Source organism: Puma concolor, chromosome C1 (genome assembly GCF_028749965.1).
Source record: "Puma concolor isolate L17-30 chromosome C1, mPumCon1.1.hap2, whole genome shotgun sequence".
Lineage (NCBI taxonomy): Eukaryota > Metazoa > Chordata > Mammalia > Carnivora > Felidae > Puma > Puma concolor.
Window position 1 is genome coordinate 72,348,354 of NC_141674.1, and position 9,076 is coordinate 72,357,429.

Consider the following 9,076-nt stretch of genomic DNA (forward strand, 5'->3'; position numbering starts at 1 on the left):
TATCTCCCTAGCACCAAACGTTGGGTCTGGCATGTAGGAGACAGTTGTTGAATGCATAAACATACAGGAGTCATGTAACTACTATTGCTTTACCTTCAAAAGCACAGTCATTTTTAATGCAATCATGCACTCATAATTCAGCTTCATCTCATAATGGATCATCATTAGCAAGGCATGAGTTTATATGATTGGTTAATTAAGTAGGACAAGTATAATGTTTCAGGTTGAATAAAAACCAGTATTTTTTATTCATCAAACCCTCATCTCATCTCACAAATGTAAGTTATCAACACTGCCCCATCAATTTTTCCACATCTCTTATCCTTCTCTCACCCTCCATGTCCCATCTGAACAGGACCTGTAAGCAAATTAGAAAACTCTAATATTTCTTAAACAAGAACAAAGAAATCAAATACATATTTTTAATTAAGGCAAAGGTTTATTTAATCACACATATTCAAATAAAGCAACATACTGATGTATTCATCTTCACTATAATGACAATTTACTCCTATGAGCGCACCTACTTGCAAAAGCAGCTTAGAGGTTGTATTCTCTTTAATTTGCTAACATAAACTAAGTTAAGTTTGCCCACAGTGATTTAAACTGACCCTGTAATAATGTATACTTTCATCTTTTTAGTCTGCTGTGCTTTTTCCTCTGGTCATACTTGCTTGGATGACCTAAACATTTAGAAACAGGAGTCTAAAGTCTGATGATTTATTCTTTCCATGTGATACTACTGCTCCTTCAGCACTCAGCTTCAGGAAGACCATGTACATTATTAAACTGTTTGACAATGATGAAGTGAACTAGGATGGCATCATATGCACGCATTTTAAATGGGATTTGTTGTTTGAGACTACTCCTGCTTGTCCATTTGGATGAAAAGTGCCTACTTATGAAATGGGCCTGAGGACTCTAACAGATTTAATACCTCATATCAGTTTAGGGAAAGCAATAAAAGCTAACTTCAAAGGTGAGGGGAGCATTGTGGTGGAACACTGGGGATTTCTTTATGGTAAATAAATATTTATTGACTATCTGGAATGAACAACACGCCATGTTCTATACAAGATACGAATGAAACTTCTCTTTCTCTCATTAAAATTTCAGTTATTTTAACTTTAATTATGATACCCCTTGAGCAGGGGAATGAACTCTACCACATGTCCAGTTAGAAAATGAGGCTTTCTGAAGTGGTTACAGAGTTGAACAGCAAATGCCAGTAAAATCAGTAACAACCAGCACTCAGTTTTTAAACATGCATCTCCAAATTTATAGTGAGATTCATAAGAGGCCATGAATACTTTATTTATGAGGCAAAATCAATGGAAGGTAAATCTATTTGTTCGAAAGTCTTAAGTACATTTTTCTGTGTTGAGGCATATAGTAATGGATAGATACACATCATTACTCTAATAAAACTAATTTTGAAGAAATATGAGCTCAACAAGAATTTAAATATATGCAAAAGCAATTTTCCAGCATATCTGAATTATAGGGATCCATCTCTGCCTTCTTAGTTTTATAACGATTCTCTAATGATTCTAGGAATCTCTGCAGAAAGCTCATTTTCAGCTAATAGTATCTAATAGAAGTCACTCCCTACTCATCATTATGTTCTTTATTTTCAAGGCTTTCAAGATCAACTGCATGGGAATAGATTGCATTATATAATAGATGTACTCCAGTTTCCAAGACATATCAATTTCCAAACATTCATTGCCAAGGCCAAGTAGAGTCAAAAAAGAAACATCCTGAAAAGGAGCAGCTGTTCTATCCAGTTGGAGGTGACAGTTTATCACGAACTATTAATCCGCTGCCATGGAAAGAGCCTCCAGCACATTCACCTTCCATCTTGGTGAGAGTAAGAGTAATTTCTTTTTTTTTTTTTTTTTTTTTTAAATTTTTTTTTTTTTTTCAATGTTTATTTATTTTTGGGACAGAGAGAGACAGAGCATGAACGGGGGAGGGGGCAGAGAGAGAGGGAGACACAGAATCGGAAACAGGCTCCAGGCTCTGAGCCATCAGCCCTGAGCCATCAGCCCAGAGCCTGACGCGGGGCTCGAACTCACGGACCGCGAGATCGTGACCTGGCTGAAGTCGGACGCTTAACCGACTGCGCCACCCAGGCGCCCCAAGTAAGAGTAATTTCTAATTATGGCTTAGGGCAGTTTTCTCACCTGATGTTAAAAAGAAGTTTGAGGAAATGTGTGCATTTAAAAAAAGCAATTGTCCAGCCTCCTGGTAAACAACACAATTCTGGACAAATTGTGCCTAGGCAATTCTGGGGTTTCATCAAGGGATACAGGAGTACTGATGCATAGGGGCACTTGTACCCCAATGTTTATAGCAGCACTCTCAACAATAGCCACATTGTGGAAAAAGCCTACATGTCCATCAACTGATGAATGGATAAAGAAATTGTGGTTTATATACACAATGGAGTACTACGTGGCAATGAGAAAGAATGAAATATGGCCCTTTGTAGCAACGTGGATGGAACTGGAGAGTGTTATGCTAAGTGAAATAAGCCATACAGAGAAAGACAGATACCATATGGTTTCACTCTTATGTGATCCTGAGAAACTTAACAGAAACCCATGGGGGAGGGGAAGGAAAACAAAAGAAAAAAAAGAGGTTAGAGTGGGAGAGAGAGCCAAAGCATAAGAGACTCTTAAAAACAGAACAAACTGAGGGTTGATGGGGGGTGGGAGGGAGGGTAGGGTAGGTGATGGGCATTGAAGAGGGCATCTTTTGGGAGGAGCACTAATTTGACGATAAATTTCATATAATAAAAAAATAAAATAAAATAAAATAATTCTGGGGTTTCATGTAAATGACCAGATAATTATTTTTTAACTAAAATGAAAATAATCTACTCTCATTTATGAGATGACGGAAGTAAAACATTCACTTTGTTAATATCCAACTGAGATTATGTATTGTTAGCTGTATAAAATGGGATTTAGGTAGTTGTTTTGTATTGATTTAATGTTCTGTTATGATTAACCACAACCGGCTACAAGCACTTCAAGCAAAAATGACCTTCACATTTTCATGAAAACCTCAGTTTGGTCACTTATTAGTTGTGTGTCTTTGGACAACTTACTTAACTCTGGTTACCTAAGCCTCAGTTTCCTTCTTTTAAATAAAGCTAATAATAATACCATGTTTTGCAATTCACACACACACATAACTTGGCACATGTTAGCTAGTCATTAGACATTGGCTTCATATTCAATTTGCCTCTGGGATCAAAAGGGTTATGCTTTTAGCCTAACCAAAGAATATACCCAGGGCCAAAATACGTAGATCCAAACAGTTAAGTGCTCTAATAAAAGGGGAATTTCTATCGAAATATGTATTGCTCACTCTTTCCATTTATACCTCCCTGCCCTACCTTAATGTCTAATTCCACTTTTGAGATTTATTACTGTGCTATGCATTGCCTTCCTAAAGAGGTCCCTAAAAATGCAAATGGTCCAGGAAAGGATAATTAAAGCCATTCTCACACTGTGAGAATGAGTCTCTGTTTTTTTCTCTCCTAGACAAAATATTCCACATACCAATCCTTGATACCTGGTAAAGGATAAAATAACTCTCAAAGAGGGGTTAAAGGGCACAGGATATACTTTACAATTTTGCTTGAGTAGCCTTTGTCAGTTAATCATTTATTAGGTACTAAAAACCTGCTAGAAGGAAAAATCAAGAAAATGGTATTAAAAGTTGCCTCTAAGAAAGGGAACCAGGTAGTCAGGTACAAGAGCAGGGAGACAACTTCACTGCATATTTATCCTCTTACACCTTTTCATTTTGGTATTGCAGAAGTGTATAATTTATCCAAAATTTTTAATTTTTTAAAAACCCAATTCTCACACCCTGTCACTTGTCTTACATTAGCTCTTAGGTATTTGTTTACAGGACATTGACATTTGTAAACTGACTTTTTTTCCTTCAGAAATTAAGCTGGATTCATTTAAAATATGACTGGTTCTCTGAGTGCCTGGATGGCTCAGTTGGTTAAACATCCAACTCTTAATTTCAGCTGAGGTCATGATCTCACAGTCACGAGATGGAGCCTGTGTTGGTCGGGCTCCACGGTGGGCATGGAAAAAGAGTCTCTCTTTTCCTCTCCCTTTGCCCCTCCCCCACTTATACATGAGCATGCACACACACACTCTCTCAAAAACTAAAAAAAAAAAAAAAAAGACTAGTTCTAAAAGCTAATTTATTTGTCTTTAAAGTATTAAACATTAAAATATTCCTATTCATGAAGACACAGAATTATGAGACACTTAACATTATTTGCTGACTCTGTACACAGTTTTCTTCACTAAAACTTAAGCTTCCTGCAGATAGTGTCTGTGTTTTATTAATCTTGGGAGGCCCCATTGTGGCAAACACTGCTTTCACAGAGGGTTATTTTCTTGAGTTCAGTTCTCAGTCCTTTCTTCCAAGAAAGAAAAGTCATTAAATATAACATGATGCTTTGATAAAGAAGGATTTCTCACAATTTTTATAAAAACAAGCAAAATAATAAGAGACAGAGTCAGGGGAAAGGAGAGGAAGAGTAAAACAGTTATAAGTCACCTGCACTTATAATGAAACTTTTGGGGCTCTATTAATTGAGAATGCTTGCAAAACACCAAATATGTCATAAGGAGGGAAATCTAAAGTCATGGACACACTTGTTCAAAAAGATATTTGCTGGGGCGCCTGGGTGGCGCAGTCAGTTAGGCGTCCGACTTCAGCCAGGTCACGATCTCGCGGTCCGTGAGTTCGAGCCCCGCGTCAGGCCCTGGGCTGATGGCTCGGAGCCTGGAGCCTGTTTCCGATTCTGTGTCTCCCTCTCTCTCTGCCCCTCCCCCGTTCATGCTCTGTCTCTCTCTGTCCCAAAAATAAATAAACGTTGAAAAAAAAAAAATTAAAAAAAAAAAAAAAGATATTTGCTGCATGACTCTTGTGTGCAAGGTCCTGGTTATAAAATGTTGAAGAATGTAGACGTGATCCCTGCCCTGACAGTTTTCATAACAGTGGAGGGATACAGAAAGGTAAAACAGGCCATTATCATAAAGTACGACAAATACCACAGAAGGGAGTGCAGAGAGTCATAGGCGCTCATAAAAGGAGAGCCAACCCTAGACTTGGTTGTCTAGTATCACAGTGGTTGTGACTAGAGCTTGAGTCCTACAAACCTGAGTTCAAATCCTGGTTTCACTGGTTCTACTCTATGATCCTGGCCAATGATTTAATCCGTCTAAGCCTCAATTCCATCAACTTGAAAGTAAGAATAATGATAGCACTGAGCTCTAAGAGTTGATGTGAGCATTCAGTGAAACCTGTGACATAAATCTGACACAATGTTTGGCAGATGGCAAGCACCCGAGAGAGAGTAGCTAGTAATATTAATGATACCAGTAAGCTGAGAAGTGCTGCATGAATATAAACAGCTAGGTAAAATGGAGAAGAGGAAAGAGGCGGAATGTCCCAGAAAAAGGAGAAATGTATGCCTAGAAAAGCAACAGCATGGTGAGCTTTAGTGAAAGAAGCTGGCTTGAGCCAAAGGGTTGGTAGGCACCTGGGGTAGGGTCAGAGATGCAACTGAAGCTGGAAAAGCAAGAGAGTCCAGTTCAATGGGTTCATAAAGCTTAATAGGGGTCCCTCAAGAAGTTTCATCGTAGCAGGGACAAGATCAGATTTGAGTTTTAGAAAGACCAGCTTAGTCACGGTGTGAAGAACAGAATAGAGAATAAGGAGACAGAAGGCAAGGATATCAGTGGCAATAATCTTAAAATAATGCCTTAGTCGTTGTGGAATTTCAGTTAGAGAGTCAAGTATCGCATGAAAAATATATACAACAGTACAAAGAAGGCCTTGAAGTAATTATTATCAGCTTGTTAATATCGGCTAGTTAGGATTTCATTTATTCATTTATTCACTCAACAACTAAGGCAGTAAACTGGTATTGTGAGCAGTTTCAAAGAGTATTAGTCACCCTGCATAGCCCTGCTTTCCAGAAGCACCCCATCTAATACAACTGCCCATATTTCTCTCTCCAGCTGGAAGGTCTGCTACTCTGCTGATTCAGATCATGTGCAATGGCAAAGGTGTTTTTGGGAGACCACGTGTACCTGCAGGAAGCTCAAGCTGGGAGGAAGTGCTACAAAGCAGATTAGGATGGATCCTAAGGTATGCAGATGACTCCCCTTCACCCTGGGAAGGAGAAATGTCACTGTAATGTCACATCACTATATAGTAGACTTCTCACTGCTCAAGAAGAAGCAAATCTTCCATGACCTAATATGAAGTGAATAATAACCAGCATTCATGAAATGTCCTATCCTATACATTTCAGATAGGTTAATAAATTTATTACAACCACTTTATGAAATAGGTATTATTATGTCCACTTTTCAGGTGAGAAAAATGAGGCAAGAGACACTACCCAAGGCCACAGAACTGGATGCAGTCTGACGATCCTACCCACTACACCATGTGGCCTCTGGCAGGGGGCCACCAGACCGATATAAGACTGAAGCCGTTCCAAAATGTATGCCTCAAAAACTGACAGAGAAAGATCACTGCCCACTTTAGCACTGGGAAGGCCAAACTTGGGAAGGTTTTATTACAGGAATAAAATGAAATGGATGATTAAATATGTGACAGTATGTTGACAGGAAACTGGATTACTTTCATCAAATGAGTACGATTTTGAAAAGGTTTCTGAAATCTTTTACTCTTTTAAGCACAAACCACAATTGTGTCATATGGCCTAGGATATACTAGTATTCAAATGGCGTTACATGCTTATCAGTTTAAAATAGAGTGGGCCATCTCACAAACCCAAAGGTGTGGCAAAGAAAATAAAAAGGTAAAGTGAAAAAGACCCATTACTCTTTTTGTTTTCTGCTAAGGCAGGGTGGAAAAAAAGATAAATTGTCTCAGTAAGAATTAAGTGGAATATGCTTATTCTTTCAGCCCATGTATGGTTCTATCAACTAACTAGCGAAGCGTGTGTAGAATAAGCATATTCAAAAAAAATTGTTTTAATGTTTATTTATTTTTGAGAGAGAAAGAGAGCGAGCAAGCCAGGGAGGGGCAGAGAGAGGGGGAGCCACAGAATCCGAAGCAGGCTGCAGGCTCTGAGCTGTCAGCACAGAGCCTGATGCGAGGCTTGAGATCATGACCTGAGCCGAAGTCGGAGGCTTAACCCACTGAGCCACCCAGGCGCCCTTAGAACAAGCATATTTTAACCATAAGCTCTATGGGGGCATTTCCAATGTGAATTGAATAAAGACAAAATAGAAGAAAAAAATCCCGAACCGCCCAGATATGAAAGAAAACACCAGCTTCTTGCAATGCCACTCGATGCAATAGCAACGGAGAGTCTTGAGCTTGGGCTCTTAGCCGGTCAATAAGGGGAATCCCAGGCCAGATGGCTTTTTAAAATCCATTCTCACTCTGTCTCTCTCCACCAACCTACCACGGGTTTAAAGCAATCACAGCCATTTTCCCAAGCTGCAATATTTTAAAGGAGTCTCTTTTCCTTGAGAACACAAAAAGCTCTAATTGTTAGAAGTTTAAAAACACAGAGAATAAAGATCATGGAATCTGTGAAACAACCATTTCTAATTAAACACAGACACACACCCCCAGCACTCTACCCTGAGTACAGCTTTTCACACCTAGCCTATTCACGAACACATTATTCACAGCTCACCAACAAACCATTCTTACAATCTGCTGGACTCACTCCTCACCACTCAAAAGTAACTCGGGACGCCCTAGGTCTGTGGGCGCCGACACCCGCTTAGTTCATCTGCCCCGCGCTGGTCCGAAAACCCTCGGCAAGGCTAGGGGGCTTCAGTGTCACCAACTGACGCTGCCCCCCACCCCCTCCGGGAGTCCTCGCCCGGCATCCGCCCGCCCGCCTGGAACAGCCACCCTCCCTGCCCCTGCTCCCTCGGAAACGCTCCGAGTTGCATCGTCTTTGCCACTGTTTAATCTTTCCAAATAAAAATGTCTGTGAGGTGGATTCCCCACCCCACCCACCTGCCGGAGTCCGCACAACCACACTCAGTCGGGTCGTCTTGGAGGCACCCAAGCTCTGTTCACCCGGAGGCGTGAACAATGAACTTCTCTCTCTTTCTCTCTCTGACTCTCTCTCTCAGACACACCCTCTCCCCCAAATGAGAAGTTTTAAACTAGCCCGGGGGCCAATTCCGCGATTCCGGCTGCAACTGGGGCGCGGGCGGCGGGCGGCGGGGGAGGGACCGGTGCGCGTCCCCGGCCGCGCCCCTCGCGTGGCCGGGCGGGCACTCACCTCCTTCCTCCGGCTCGGCGCTCCGGGTCGGGTGATGAGGGCCGTCTCCTCGCACACCACGGCCACGTCTTCCACGAACACGCAGTCGGGGAGGCTCTCGTCGGCTGGCAGCTTCACCACCTGCAGCCCCAGCTTACTGCCCAGCACGCCCACGTAGAGCTGATGCTGCCGCTCGGCACGGGCGAAATCCACCTCGTCGCCCTTGGCGCGCCTCAGCGCGTGCTGGCAGAGGGACTCGGGCAGCGCCCGCACCACGGCATGGGTGGCCCGGCCGAAGGCGGCGGGGTGGCCGAGCGCTGCCATGGCTCCAGGAGGCTGCGGGGCGGCGGCGGGGGCGCGGCGGCCGGGTCCTCCCGCGGGCAGCGCGCAGAGCCTGCGAGCGCCCGGCGGCTTCCCTTGGCAGCAGATGAATGTGATGCAGAAAGAGCCCCGCTCGCGCCCGGAGCCCTGCCCGCGCGACTGAGCATGCCCAGAGCTCCCGGCGCCGGCCCGCGCGCAGCCCGCGCGCCCACCCCGGCGCTCTCGGGTTTTGCGGCAGCCTACGTGGGGGTTGTAGTGGCGAGCACCGCACGAGGAGTGGGCTCGCGGAGGCGGCGGAGGGAGCGGGGAGCGAGCGAGCCGTGCGCAGGTGGGGGGACCTCGGTGGACCCGGCCCTGACGTTACCTGTATTCCGCCGCAGGTGCACACCTCACATCAGCCCCAAGGCGCACGTGGAGAGCGTGCAGTGCTCTGGGCAGAGTGACTGG

At 43.3% G+C, this 9,076-nt stretch overlaps 1 protein-coding gene and 1 long non-coding RNA gene across 5 annotated transcripts in view; both read right to left on the reverse strand.

Annotated features, from left to right (window-relative positions):
- Positions 1-8,772, reverse strand: part of DDAH1 (dimethylarginine dimethylaminohydrolase 1) — a 137,985-nt gene extending 129,213 nt beyond the window's left edge. Inside the window, exon 1 of one of the 4 annotated variants that reach the window (XM_025912439.2) lies at positions 8,330-8,772. In XM_025912439.2, coding sequence (XP_025768224.1) covers positions 8,330-8,632 — 303 coding nt within the window. In that variant the 5' untranslated portion in view covers positions 8,633-8,772. Of the gene's footprint in view, positions 1-8,058; positions 8,207-8,329 lie in introns of those variants that run through there. The other 3 variants (XM_025912438.2, XM_025912440.2, XM_086717439.1) reach the window with 3 other exon arrangements.
- Positions 4,218-8,031, reverse strand: LOC147578139 (uncharacterized). The gene is made up of 2 exons (XR_015254837.1): positions 4,965-8,031; positions 4,218-4,722 (listed from the first exon to the last, which is right to left on the reverse strand). It is a non-coding gene; the product is annotated as an uncharacterized LOC147578139 (long non-coding RNA).
- Positions 8,773-9,076: the final 304 nt, after the last annotated feature.